We start from the raw sequence: 14983 nt of genomic DNA, 5'->3' as shown, positions 1-14983 counted from the left end.
TCACTTCTGGACATTTATTTAATGCATGTACCAGCATGAACTTCCTAAAAAGTGTACCTCAGCTCAAAAAAGGTTGGAAGACGCGGGTCTAAATCATCATCTAATTGTTACCTGCGCCACAGAGTCCCGACGGCCTTCGTCCCGTGTGCATCCAGTCCCTCTTCATCCTCTGCACCAGCCTCATCGCCGTCATGGACACGTCGTGGTTCTTCTCTCCAAACTCCAGGAGCTGGGCGAAGCGAGGGATGTACAGGCACGGGTCTGATGGAGCCGGGGAGGGATTTCAGTTTTAAAAAAGCAAAGAAAGATAGGTAATAGACAAGAGAAGAAGTCATGGGTATTTCCACAGATACTTTGCAGTTATGAGTATATACAAATATTGTCTTTCTGTGTATTTAATATTGTGAACTCAATAGATGTTCTTTCCACTGTTTCTATGTATACGTTTACATTTTTTATTTTAACTTGTATGCAATGCCTTGTTAACATGCTGCTGTCACAAAACTATTTATCAGCCTAGGATCAATCAGTACATCAGTAATGTAATTGTCATGAAACATACATTATGTTATCTGTAGCATTTGCGGCACAGGACACAGTTCAAGGGTGTTAGTATCCCATCATGACCACATTCAGATATTGTATCATGCCTGGTTAATTGGAGAGAGGGTCAATCGTGCTGTAGTTTCAAAGCCTGAAAGCAGATCCGTTTGGCTCTGTGGGCAAAACCCTCTTAAGATGACACATCAACTGAAACTCTGTCCCAATAAAGAAGCTGCATGTGAGTCTATGTGACTTCAGTTTACAAGCCCTAGATGGCGTCTGAGAAGTAAACAAGCCAAGTAAAGATTTTTTCCCACTCTGGTTCAGACCAAAGAAAATGCTTAGTGTCTGCTTTGAAATTATACTGATTCAAACCAACTGGCACCTGTGATCTTCCTAGTATAACCAGTATCCCACTACTGGCAGCTAATTAGCTCCACTGGAGAAACTTGAGGATTAGCATTTAGCTCGAGTGCACCCTGAAGCAGCCTGTTTCTCATTCAGCGTCTCTGTCCAGATTTTCACAGCTGGCCAAAGGATTTGAACGGGCAATCTTCCAATCACAAGCCTTTTCCTTCTCGAATGTCTCTGAGAAACTTGTACAGTGTGTCATATCATAAACTTCATGGAAAATACTACAGCATAAGAAGAAGAAGAACAATTATGAGAACCACCTGCTTTTACCATGAAACCGGCTTGGCAGGTGGCCCGTTTGACCTCTAAAAAATGACTTTAGCATGCTAAGCAATCTAGTTTAATGTTTCAATTAGGAGGAATCGTCTTTCTGCTGCAACCGGGAGACAAAAAAAGTAGTGTTTCGTGCCCCGGCTATGACAGTGGAGTCAAATATCTTTGGAGTCAGTGGCTGCGTTTAAAGAGCAGTCCACTGGAAAGCTGGTAGAGCCAGCTGGTAATAAGATCCAGGCCCATCCATCCTCCCCCCTCCGCACCATGTAATGATATGTCTGCAGCGCTCGCCATCGCTGCTCCAACTTTTACTGAGTGTCTGTAAATGCTGGCCCAAGCAATACCTACATTTACAAAGAGAGAAGTGGCCGTTTAGGTAGAGAAATCCACCCCCAATCCGCTTTCAGTGGCGAGTATAATCAATTTGTGATGCTCAAACAGCCCAGGAGTCATTCTGTGAGGGAGAGCTGTAGTTTATTTTTTCCCAGTGTCCCCACTTTCCCCTCAACCTGCTTCTACTTCTGTTCCCCGCATTACCCGAAATTACTCCGACCACCCCCAGAGAAAGGCCGTGAACTCGCTCCTTTCAATCAAATGTGGGAGCACGGATGCATGAATAGCATTAAAGTGTCATCATTCAGCTGTGGGGAAGCAGTGCCCTTCCCTCAAATAATCCAAAATGGACTTGGAGCCGCAATGCATTCTGGTCTTCTTTTTTTTTTTGTATTGTGGTTGTAAGAAATTGTTTGCTTTTCTCTGGTGGACTTCTTGCTATAGCTGACAGTTTGATCTGACGTTCAACATCAAACAAAGAGAAGCTGTCACTCATTCAAACCTTCTGAAAACTGAAGTTTCAGGCAATACAATGAGATTACACTTCCAAGAGAAATTGCGAGAAATATTTGTATATATCACATTTCTTTCATTTGTGATCGACATGAATAAAACAAGTAAGGTCAAGCAATCTCCTTTGAATTAAGTCTTAAAACTTTTCTGTCTCGACTGCCTTTCCTCAGCTTGTTAAAAGCAGAAATGTATTGATTTTTATGTTATAAAATGTTTATATGATTGATTGTGTTGGCTGTTAGTTTTACTTGTACAGATCACAGAATTAAGGATGGCTTTATGCGTATTTACCAATATATAGGGGTGTAGTTCAGTGAGGATGCATCTTATTTTAGTTTTTATTTTTCTGTAACTTTAGAAGATATATTATCCAAAGGACGTAAGCTTAACTTGGGCATTGCTTTACAGAGACAGCATTAATAAATGGTTCTCTGAGTTTTCTTGCGTGTGAAAGGTCATATTCTGAGTGAGGGCTGGGTAAAGTGTCACTCTCTGCACCTTGTTATTAATACACAGTAAAAGCAATAATACTTTTATTTGTTTATTCTTATGAAATATGTAATTTCTGAGCAATCCATCAGAAGAAATTCCAAAGGGGTTAATGATGTTCCATGTTATTACTTCTTAGTCACATTTTCCTGATTATACTCACATACTTTTCCTTCTCAAACATTTAATTTGGATTCTTATTTGTACCCTTATGGCCTATTTTGAACACTCCCTACAACACTGATATACATTTGTTCTTTTCTATTTCTCCTCATTAATTTGTTGTACTGCAGGGTCATATTTAACCTTCTTTTTTAGATTATATTTTTATCTTTCCACCGGGTCTAATCAGCGGGACAGAGGCGGAGCGGTATGATCCCGGTGACGCACTCTGCGGAGCTGCCGGGGGAGGTGCTCCGGCTCTTTTCACGTCACCGCCGTGGGTGAATCTGATTGGTTCCCAGCGAGCCCTGGGCGTCCGAGTAGATCACGACTAGAAAAAAATAAAAGCTGAAAAAACAGAGCAGACCTTAAAAACTCCCGACAAACGACTGTTTACCTCCAATACGAACGGCCGCAACGGAACATCATAGCTGGCTTCGTCTCGGTCGACAGTCAGTGAGGATAAAAAAAAGGGGAGAAATAACGGCGAGGATTAACGCAGAGGCGGGGTGTAATAAAAAAGGGACTTGAATACCAGCTCCGGATTACCCACTCGCTGGAAAAGGGAAAACAGGGATGAGGTGACCGCCAGGAAACGGAGGAAAAGTGGTCGAAGTAAAGGACATCAACGGCTCTTTACGGATATTTTAATGGTTGTCTTGGAAACTTCGCTGTCGATGCTGTTTTAAATCGGCGTTCGGAGGAGTCGAATTTCACCCGTTATTTAATTTTACACAGATCAAACCCCGCATCAGTTAGTTCATTTCCAAGCCAATTCACCGGATATTTAACACTATCGGTTGCTTGTGTCGATGCCAACGGCAGACTGCAGGTTGCTCCATCATGGCCGGATCATGAGGTGTTTGACTTATCTACTGCTACTTCCAGAAACACTGAAGAAGTCAAAGAAGGTCGGCAAGCTCCCGGGCAGGCTGCCGTTATGTTATGAGATCCTGACACTGTCCCTGACCAGCAAGAAGAAGAAGCAGCAGCAGGAAGAGGAGCAGGAGAAGATGGCTGCGGAGTTGTACCCCGCCGCCAACACCAACCTGTCCTCCAGCGGCACCACTGTGGCGGACGCCGAGAAGCCCAAGGAGGTGCCGGTGAGCCAGGCGAGCAGCAGCAGCACGGCGACCACCCCGACCACCCAGCAAAACATCAACAACAACAACATAGACCCCCCGAGCTGGCAGTGCAGCCACCCCACACTCAGAGAGAGGTAAAATACTACACAAATAATGATCTGCTGGAAAGCTGTAGGAAATGACCAGTGGTGGAAAAGTGCTCTTTACCAATAACACACCTGTAAAATGAGTCCATTTCAAGTAAAAGTACTAAAGAAATACTACATTTCAAGCAAAAGTACTCCAGATAAGTACTTAAGTAGGATTGGGATATTATACCTTAAAGAATGAGTAAAAATACTCATATACTTATATATATGTACACACAAACACTATACTTGAGTAAAATATACAGAATTACTTTCCACCACTGTACATTTTACAAGTAAGCCCAGAATATCCTGCAGGGATGTGTCAGATGTGATAAAAAAAAGACCATAAAGTTCAATAAAACCAATTTGAAGTAAAGACAGGCCACATTAACAACGCTCTGCTAATATGATAGTAACGGTACAGCACCGTGGCTATACTCACACTTGCATAGTGTGTGTTTTTTTCCAAACCATTCCTACAACATCTACTTTTCCATATTTTTTTTCAAATTTGCCTAAAAGCATTGATCACAGTTAGCATGCCATACTGTGCAGAGCTAGATCAATAGGTTGATTTACATGCATCCAACGTGGATAATCAATTAACCATTAAAGGACCAAAAATATTCAAAATTCACTCGCTCCACTTCCTTAGTTGTGAATATATTCTGTTTTTGTCTTTTGTGTGAGTAGTTTCTTTGGGGTTTAGGACTGATGATTGAAGAAAACATTGGCAAACTCCGTAGATTAATTGTTAGTGAAAGAGAATTACTTACAGCTTTATTAATGATGCTGTATCCTCCAAAATATGTGAAAATAACCATTGTTTATAGGCAAAAAGAGTTTGGGAGTGCTTGATTGTTTACAATACTTCACTGAGGCTTATTCCTGAAAACTGCATTGCTCTTCTTTTTTTTAGGAATGCCTTGATGTTTAACAATGAGCTGATGGCTGATATCCACTTCATTGTTGGCCCCTTGGGGGGGTCTCAGAAGGTTCCAGCACACAAGGTAAAAGCATTTTACATGTTGGAAAAAACAGTTTTTGAATGATAGTAAACCCTAAAGTCAGATCTAAATGGAGTGTTTTTAATCTTTGATGATTAGAGGAGATTTGTTTGCAGAAGTGCTACTGAAAGGGAGCTACTGCTGCTCCTTTATTGAACTTGAGTGATTCTGGTTGCGTGTCTCTGACGCATCTGTCTGCTCCTCCCTCTCCCCATCCCAGTATGTGCTGGCCGTGGGAAGCTCCGTCTTCTGTGCCATGTTTTACGGCGATCTGGCAGAGGAGGAGTCTGAGATCCATATCCCAGATGTGGAACCTGCTGCTTTTCTAATTCTGCTGAAGTAAGCCACTCACCATCCCTCACACAGCCAACCAGAAGGAGAGATGACAAGCTCAGTCAGTGTCACTTCAAAGCATATTATTACTCATCCAAAGCTAAGCAGAGGCGAGTGCCAAAATGCTGGGAGCGCCTGAGAGCAGGGGTAGAGGCACACTGCTCTGTAATTGCTGGTTTTTCTCAGTGCTCTATGTCCAACTAGAACATTTCCCCCCTTTTTTACTCATCTACAGCCTAGCAATTTTCTTGGAGGGGTCTAGTAGTTATAAATATCCTGCCTTTGTTGCTCTTCCAGCAGCATTGGCTAATCCAGCACCATAGATTATAGCGTGTCAGGCCTCTTGTGAAAGGCCCAGCATGAGTTAAGTCATCACAGAGTCACGATTGTTAGTTTTATGCATATGATACTAAAAAACAAGCAGAAATTAGCCCTTTCGCCACAGAAAAACATTATTTACGATATTCAAATATAGTTTCTCTCTAGCAATGCGAGTAAGTTGAATTCCTTTTCATGAACATGTGATTCAAATGTTATGTTTCTTCTCCAGGTACATGTACAGCGATGAGATCGACCTGGAAGCAGACACGGTGCTGGCCACCCTGTACGCTGCCAAGAAGTACATCGTTCCTGCACTGGCCAAGGCCTGCGTAACTTTCCTGGAAACGAGCCTGGAAGCCAAGAACGCCTGCGTGCTGCTCTCCCAGAGCCGCCTGTTCGAGGAGCCCGAGCTGACTCAGCGCTGCTGGGAGGTGATCGACGCTCAGGCCGAACTCGCGCTCTGCTCCGAGGGCTTCTGCGAGATCGACCTGCAGACGCTGGAGATCATCCTGCGGAGGGAGACGCTCAACACCAAGGAGGTGGTGGTGTTTGAGGCGGTCATGAACTGGGCCACAGCGGAGTGCAAAAGACAAGGTTTGGGGCCCACAACCCGCAACAAAAGAGAAGTTCTGGGCAAGGCACTGTTCTTGGTGCGCATCCCCTCCATGAGCCTGGAAGAGTTTGCTGACGGGGCGGCGCAATGTGATATCCTGACACTGGAGGAGACGCACAACGTGTTCCTGTGGTACACTGCGGCCAAAAAGCCTGATTTGGAGTTCCCTCTGACAGAGAGGGAGGGCTTGGCACCTCAGAGATGCCACCGCTTCCAGTCCTCTGCCTACCGGAGCAACCAGTGGCGCTACCGCGGCCGCTGTGACAGCATTCAGTTCGCGGTGGACAAGAGGATCTTTATCGCGGGTCTGGGGCTGTACGGGTCGAGTGGCGGCAAAGCGGAGTACATTGTCAAAATCGAACTTAAGAGACAAGGGGTGACCCTGGCGCAGAACATGACAAAGTTTGTGTCGGATGGGTCGAGCACCACGTTCCCGGTGTGGTTCGAGCATCCTGTTCAGGTGGAGCAGGACGCCTTCTACACGGTGAGCGCCGTGCTGGACGGGAACGAACTGAGCTATTTTGGCCAGGAGGGCATGACGGAGGTGCAGTGTGGGAAGGTGACATTTCAATTCCAGTGCTCCTCCGACAGCACCAACGGGACCGGAGTACAGGGAGGACAGATCCCCGAGCTGGTGTTCTATGCGTAAGCTGCTCTGGACTGCAGATGGAAAATTAGGTTTATCCTGCCTCCCAGCCTTCAAAGTAATGTAGCATTAAAGACACTTGACTAATGTCACACTAAATGGCCTGGTTAGTTCTCTGAGAGACTATTTTAAGAGTCAAGGAGCTGTTGTTTTATCTTATTTAATTTAATGTTATTTTTTAATTTAAATACTGGGTTAACGTTATTTGCTCTGATGCCTGTGTCGAAGGGCTGCGGCTGCTGTAGGAACAACATTAAAACAGTGATTCGTGGTTATGTAATCAAGCTGAGCGCCACGACTGGAACAAGTAGGGACTGCTTCAAATTGTGAAATTGCAAGTCTATACACAATGTTGTTACTATAGTCTAAGCAGCAATATTACACCCGGAGCAACTTTATGTAGTTATGATTCTAAATGCAAAAAAAAGTAGAGATCTTGTTGAAAACAGAGTTGTTTTGCACTTCAGAGGACGGCCTCAGAAACATTGTGTCTTTTTGTAAAATACAATTTAACTGTTGACAGCTTGATGCTGTTAGAGATGACAGATGTGTTCTGTAAGAGAATGCTTATACACCTGATGATGAAACATAAAGGTTATAATGTGATTGAGGCTTCAGATGTCACATCATTCATTGTGGGCGAGGGGATTCGAGGGACTGCAGCGCCCCCCGGTTACTGCAGTGGGAACTACACCTGGGTTTTTAATGAGAACATAAAGTTCTTGCAGCAATGGACGGATTAGTCACTGGGGGAGAAGGGTACAGTACAGGGGGGGCCAGAGGACTAATTTGGGCCCCTGAGCAAGAGCATCTTTTTAAAGTCACTGATATAATCATTGAGTTGGAGAGTCAGAGGGCTCAGTCAAAAGTAGAGATGCTCCTGTGGAGTTTTCATCCAGATCCTTTAACATTGAGCAACTGTGGGTACATGTTCTGATTTATTGATAACAATATTTGGCAATCTAGCTGCAAATGTCATAGTTGACCGAGAGAAATACTACATAAAGACTTCATATGTGTATTGGTACTTGATGGGGATGAAGCTATTTAACAGTTTCAATTCAGAGCTTAAACACTGATGTGCTGCACACAGTTTATAGCTTTATACTCACTTCAACTTCAACTATTGAAGTAAAGTAACTTGAATATGTTAAGCAGCTGGGTGTCGCTCCTCACAGACAGTAGAACCTCCTGACTTAACCTACAGAAAACCAACATTAATATAAGTAAAGGATCTCAAATGTGTTTGACTACAGTAGGGCTGCCTCCTCTTAGTCAAAGAGTTACCTTACATTGACTTCTCCGACCACAGTGGATTAAGATTTTGGACGATAAACCATTGTTGGTGCTTTTCTCATGCTGAATGATTCATTTAGAACAAACGTATGAGCACATATCTGATCAACAAAATATGCAAAGTGGTGCTTTTGCACAGTTCCTGGAGAAAATCCAAGTCCCTTACAATAAGGAGTGGCTAACAAATCGTACTTCTCTTAGTTGAACAGACAGTCCTAATCAGCCGAGTAGATCTGCTTACAGCCAACCTTATGTCGTTGAAAAATGTAATCCCTGGAGTACTTATAAATTGACTAAGCGAATATGCCAAAGGTTGACAACTTCCAGCTTTTAAAAGTGAAGATTCACCCCTTTTTACAAGAGCCAAGTCATAATTCATTTCAATGTTAAATCTATAATCTTGGGTATTGGACTCAAGACGCCACCTTGAAATCTGGGGAACTGGAAATCTTTCTGGTGATATTTACGCTACATGACTACTTGAAAAATGTATTTACCAAATCATTATAAATCGGTAGTGGAAGCCATATGTATAACAATTACTCGCCTACATTAAACACATCAGCAAAATGCTCCTCGACAAAAGATAGGGAGCTTAAACTCAACCAAGTCTTGCACAGTGAATCCAGTCACGCATCGTGAAGGATAAATGAAGTGTGTACCTATGGCCGGGGCGTTGATGCACAGCTCTCTTGACAGAGCGAGGAACGTTCTTCCCAAGATGTAGACGTTGACCTGTGGAGGAGAGAAATATTGTTTTAAATGATAAACATCAAGGATAGAAACACTGAAAAGCAAAGAGTGTCAAAACAAACCCTTGTGCTGCCAGTTAAGTCGGATTTTTAACTGGATTTGGATGTTTACGTGATGCTGTAAGCGACTCCAGGAGCCATTAGATCCATTCAGAGCCACTTACACAATCAGAGCCTGAGCATCAGTCTGACATTAAGCCCTGACGAGGTGCTGGGTATGATTGACAATGACTGGGTGTGTTTGAGAGAGAAAAACACACTGTGCAGATTTAGAATAAGGCCGCTGCGTCATCGCCAGGTTCAGGGTTGAGGTTATATAATCGTTTCATTTCAATATGTGTGATTAAAACCTGAGCTGGGGGCCATTCCAAGGGATTTTTCCTCTCAAACCCGCTGCTCTTTATTAAAGTCTAATCACAATATGTTCCTGTCAGTTCCCCGCTGCACTCTACCTTCCTGCATTTTATTTCTTCAGATTGATTCCCAACTAAATTACTTTTCTGACCTCATCAGTGTTTGGACAGTGCTGGCCCTAAGCACCACTACTTCTTTAACCTGTCAGGACTAAAGAAAAGCTTCAATTTAACTCAGCAGTGTATGCCACATTTCTGCCAGGGTATAATGTAAAACCAGTAGGGACGTTACAGCCCAGAATGACTTATTCAATCAGCTTTTCCAGCATTACATAAGCAGTAATTCCTAATGATACACGTTATTAAATGTATGCCACAGAGAAGCAGCAGGACATGGATGGTTGGATTAACTAACAAGCATTTATTTATTCATCTAGGTCATTAAAGTACCCTAGCTGCTGTTTCCTGCAGGTGTAATGACGACTGAACCTCCACAAAGAGGAGTATTTAACCACCTGCAGCACAGTCCACTGAAGAAATCCCCTCACGTTTAGAGGTGTGTAACATCACACAGCCTGTATTTAAGGTTGGGCAGTTATGTATTAATATGATTGTGATAGCAGTCTAGGTATTGCGTCAGATTTTGGATATCATAATATGGTAATAGCTTCGTCTCAACCCCAAGCTGCAACCGGATACAAAAACCTATTATACTAACATTACAGACTCCAGCAAGCAAGATGAATGAAGTTTTATACCTTCCAAGGCAGCAACAGATACCTTTAATGATGGACTTTAAACAAGTTGAAGCTATTCTTCCACCGTTGCTGTTGTTGCATAGTTGATTTGTACTGACAATAAGGGTTTGAGGGCGAAAAACATGCCAATATTGCTCAAAATAACATAGCACATTTTCAAACAAAAGAAGCCGCAAGAAGCTAAATAAGGGAACAAAACACTTTGACGCACTCCAACAAAACCGCTCCTATCCTAGCAGCAGTGGAAGCGAGATAGAAATTGCAGTAAAATGGAAATGTTGCCTCCTGAATCACCCCCTCTTTCTATCCATGCAAAACCCAAATGAGCAGTGAATGCAGTCAGGTTAAAACACCACTAGCTCCAGCAAAAGCTCCAGTGTAAATCCACTAATATTAAGTACCACATAATGTATAAAACACAGAGACCTTGCACATGACCTTGTTGATTTGGGAGATGAAGCATTTCCTTCATCTGCAGTTTTTATCCGAAGCGATTTGCAACAAGAGCAATCAACCAGGAGGACACAAACTCAAGTGTGTTTGCTTCAAACAACATTTCATAGGATCTAGAAAAAGAATAGAGGAGTAAGTCCCTTGTGCAGTTAAACTAGAAACCTGGTTTGTAGCAGGGTGTTGGTGGACGGGAGGTGGAGGATGAGGGCGAGTGTCATCAGGGTTATCGCTCCAGCACCTCCCCTCACAGATGTTTCATTGTGTTTTACCCACAACACCTCCAGAAGGCTCGGCAGTAAATTCTGTCTCTCCCCCGACCCCACACACTATCTGAAAGGATCTGAAGATGAATAACAAAGCCACAGGGCTGCACATCTATCATTTCCCCCACAAATTATCAGTCCAGAATTAGGTTTTCGGCGGCGAGAGCTGCGGCAGACGGGCGGTGAACTCGGGTTAGACCTCCGTCATTCCTCCAGGCCCTCTCTAGAGACATGCAGGGGGGAAGCAAGGGGGGTGAGGAGCAGACAGACGGACTCTCGCTCTCAGCCCCCTCTGGAGTCGGGCAGGGACGCAGATGCTCCTCAGCTATTCTGGGAAGTGGATTCCAGCAAGGAATTTATACACAAAGGCAGAAACGGCGGTGGAGGAGCAGGAAGTGGAACAAGTGGAGCATGATTACAGCTAACATACCGATGTTGACTTTTACCCATGATTGTAATCGTCAAGGAGTTTAGAAAGAAAATCAACATGTTTACAGGATGGTAAAGCTGCAAAGATCTATAGTTTCATATTAACTGGGGATTCATCGATTGGCTGTAATGTATGGATCGATTTAGCAGTTATCAGCTGAACTGACCAAATACAGCAGGGTTTTTATAGTGTACAAGCCTTAAAAAAAAATGCTGCCTGTACAGGACTTCCTATGGGCACTGACCCGACCCTGGTCTCTTCTAAAAGAGAGATCTTTAGATTTCAGGAAAGCAAAGTCAAATTGAATCAAAGTGATACTGAACCAAACTTACGATCTACTGCCCTGTCTGGAATTATTGCAAAACCAATGTGCAAAAATGCATGCATCATAAAAAGGAAAGGAATACTGGTCAAAACTAATGTGAAATTAAGACCCACAAGAACTAAACTGTTGAACTTTACTCAAAAATGTTTTGTTTTTTAAAGATCATAAAAATTCAATGGGATTTAATCCTTTGTTTACATATATGAAGCCTACTTGTCCTAAAGTCTAATATCTTATATATAATAATGTTGCAGACATTGCTAAATTTGACACCTTTTGATTGTAATGGGGAAGAAAATACTTTTCCAGTGTGACTGCAAATAGTTTAAATGATATTGAATCATCACTTTGAGCTGCTTGTAGGTGAACCTGAGAAGACTCTAATCCCTCGTCTCCGCTGCAGCACTAAGTGAAATTTTCCGGGTCGAGGGGTCAAAACACAAAAACACTGTGCGGTCACTCGATACCTCAGAGCAGAGGCTCAACAGGTGGAGGGGCAAAACTTTCAATTAGACGACTCCGGACTGCGGGAAGCTCCGGCTTTATCGGTGAGCATCAACAACTTTCTCCTGAAGACGCAAACTACACAAACCAGCAGCTGAGGGAAACCCGTCTGCACGTCTGCAGCTGTCTGTGACCAGAGGAAAATGGTAAAGGCAACCAGAAAAGATGATGTTGAGGATTGCCACATAAAAACAGTTTTCCTGCCCAATTATTTTAAAGTTTGGGAGCTGAAATTAGTCTGCAGAATGTAGGACTGGATGTTCACAGAACAACCTCTCTGTAGCAAAAGCTGCCAATACACTTCAAATTAAAATGTAATTATAGCAACAAGTGCTCATTCTCAATCACTCAGTTGGAAAACAATTATCATGCCTGGCTAAAAAGACTTTAAATTAAAGTATTTAATGTGGGTTTGTTTGTGTTAAGTGGTTTCAAATGTTGGTGGAGTTAAGATGCTTAAATCTATAATCTAGTATCAAAGCTGAAATTTTCCAAACCTATAATTAAATCTGGAGAGGAAAAGATGCCATTTTCCAGTTTCAACTACACTAGTGGATGGTTAAGAATGAAAAAGCCTTGTATAAATGTGAGCAAGCACATTATTTAAAAAGAAAACTGAAGCTAATTGGTCCAGGGGTCAATCTTAGGGACATACTGAACCCAAGCCTAGTCTAATTCTACCCAGAACAAGAGGACATTTCAACCTGTGTCCTCTTCAAAAACCACTTTCAGAAGCAACACACGGGGCACAGAACGTATGAAATGTAGTCAACAATAAATGAGTCTTTTAAAAACGGGCCGCTGGATGGCTCAGTGGTTAGAGCAGGCTAGTAAGCGGGTCGGACTCTTGAGCCCGTCGAGCATTATAAGGCAATGTCATCCCCTGAATTTCCCCCATTCAACTCTGCATCTCCAATTAAGTCCCACAAACGTTTAAGAGAACTCAAAAGATAGACTTTGCAAGACATACACACTCCAACTTGTAAAAAGCCACCCTAAAGATATGTTAGCATCTACCCAGAGACAACATGCCCCTATAAAAACCACACATAACGTGTTGCAGGGCTTTCTATCAGTAAGAGAGAAAATGTGTGAGCAGGATCATCTGTGTGTGGCACCTGTTGCTCCAAACTCTGCATGTGTGCAGCGGAGAAATGCGTCTTACAAGGAACGCATTGGGAGCATGTGATTGCATGAATAAGATGTTGCAGAGCTCATCACATTAGCGCCGGAGAACAGCTGATATTTACGGCCCGTATTGATCCCGTACAGTTATTCTATGTGATTCCCTTTAACGCTCCATTCATCCAAACAATGCAGAGCGGACCCTGGGTGTGGATGTGTAGGAAAGAAAAGTGATTGGTGGAGTATTTCCACCCCGCAGCCGCCTAAATGCTGCACATTTATAACCCCACCCACCCAAAACCCACTCCTAATCCAGTCCCAGCCTCCTCATGCCGGGGTGTGGACAGCAGGGGAGGGGAGCGGTGTGTGTGTGTGTGTGTGGGGGGGCGGCTCCTGTAGGACAGCTGGGTGCATAAAAATAAAAGCTCCTGACCAGCTGTGCCTCTGAGAAATGTCCCACCCCAACTCCAACACACCCCTGACTCACCGTGAATCTGCTGCCATTAAATATGCAGACAAATGGAGGGCTTTCTAAATTTACACACACACACACACACACACACACACACACACACACACACACACACACACACACACACACACACACACACACACACACACACACACACACACACACACACACACACACACACACACACACACACACACACACACACACACACACACACACACACACACACACACACACACACACACACACACACACACACACACACACACACACACACACACACACACACACACACACACACACACACGGGTGAAGGTCTGAATGCAAGATGACTGCAGCACCGAGTGGTTGAGCAGAGATGCATGATGGGAGTTGTGGTAGCAGTGTGTGTAAGTGGCCGCTCTAACAGGGTGGGCATCAGCGCATCATTAAAGAGTTCAGAGTATGGAGAAGTTATTTGAAGTTTAGGTTCCTAACGCTAAATGGCTTTATAACTAAAAATATATTCACAGATTTATGGATTGAATCAATGAAAATAAATGGTCAAATAATCAAAAATAGCACCGTTTAAACTACAGTTACAACTAAAATCAATCTCCAACTACTAAACTATTTATTTCACTAACCTTACACCTGATTTCAAGCACATATTGTATTGTTTACGTGTCTTAATTTTCATCTTCTGGTCTTCCATTTTACAGAACAGTGTTTTTGGATGGTTAAATGGACAAAAAAAAAGACATTGCCTTCTCGAAATGCTAAAGATATGAGGGCGGTTCTTCACTTTTCTCTTATTAATCAAGGAAACAATCAAGAGATTCATCAAGAAAGAAAACTGTCTAGTCTTAATTTGATTTCTGAACGTACCTGCAGGAGATCACTGAGGTCCAGCAGCATGTCTGAGAGAAACAGGTTAAGGCAACTAAACAGTAAGAATCACGGGTAAAACACAAGGACAGTGTTAAAGTTAGGAGAGTGGAACAATCAGAGACTAAATGCATCCAAAGATAACAGATCAGAGGACGTATACGGTCCATTTATTGTTTCTGTTGTGTTACCCAGCCTGAATCCGATAAATATTTAACCAGTTGCTCTACAGCCTACAATAAAGCATGGACAAAATAATAAGCACCATCGACTCAAATCCGACCCACGGACCTTTGCTCACAACCTCCTCTCTATCTTTAAAATAGCATTTCTTTATTTTTGCTTTCCAAGGTGTATATTCTGACTCTCCATCTGCACGGAGGACACCGGTGTGACGATGATGAAGTGAGAGTCGCTCAGCAGCTGAGACAGTAAATCTAACGAGACACAGAACACAACCTCTGACCGGACAACGCTGCTAAATATACTGACGGACACACAGGGACACACAGCACACACACA

General features: G+C 43.1%; 2 protein-coding genes across 2 annotated transcripts in view; one reads left to right on the top strand and one right to left on the bottom strand.

The window, feature by feature from the left end:
* LOC134881765 (transcription factor IIIB 90 kDa subunit-like) overlaps window positions 1-14983 on the bottom strand; it is a 96998-nt gene that overhangs the window by 70071 nt on the left and 11944 nt on the right. The window contains exons 5-7 of the mRNA XM_063909306.1: window positions 14462-14493; window positions 8822-8894; window positions 112-261 (exon numbers count right to left, since the gene is read on the bottom strand). Coding sequence (XP_063765376.1) covers window positions 112-261; window positions 8822-8894; window positions 14462-14493 — 255 coding nt within the window. The remainder of the gene's footprint in view (window positions 1-111; window positions 262-8821; window positions 8895-14461; window positions 14494-14983) is intronic.
* Window positions 3062-7469, top strand: btbd6b (BTB (POZ) domain containing 6b). The gene is made up of 4 exons (XM_063909307.1): window positions 3062-3946; window positions 4863-4953; window positions 5171-5289; window positions 5834-7469. Exons 1-4 carry the CDS (start codon window positions 3540-3542, stop codon window positions 6864-6866), a joined length of 1650 nt encoding a protein of 549 aa, XP_063765377.1. The 5' UTR covers window positions 3062-3539; the 3' UTR covers window positions 6867-7469.

Source organism: Eleginops maclovinus, chromosome 19, assembly GCF_036324505.1.
Source record: "Eleginops maclovinus isolate JMC-PN-2008 ecotype Puerto Natales chromosome 19, JC_Emac_rtc_rv5, whole genome shotgun sequence".
Classification (NCBI taxonomy): Eukaryota; Metazoa; Chordata; class Actinopteri; order Perciformes; family Eleginopidae; genus Eleginops; species Eleginops maclovinus.
Note: the sequence above shows the minus strand (reverse complement) of the source record. Positions and strands in the feature narration are given on the sequence as shown.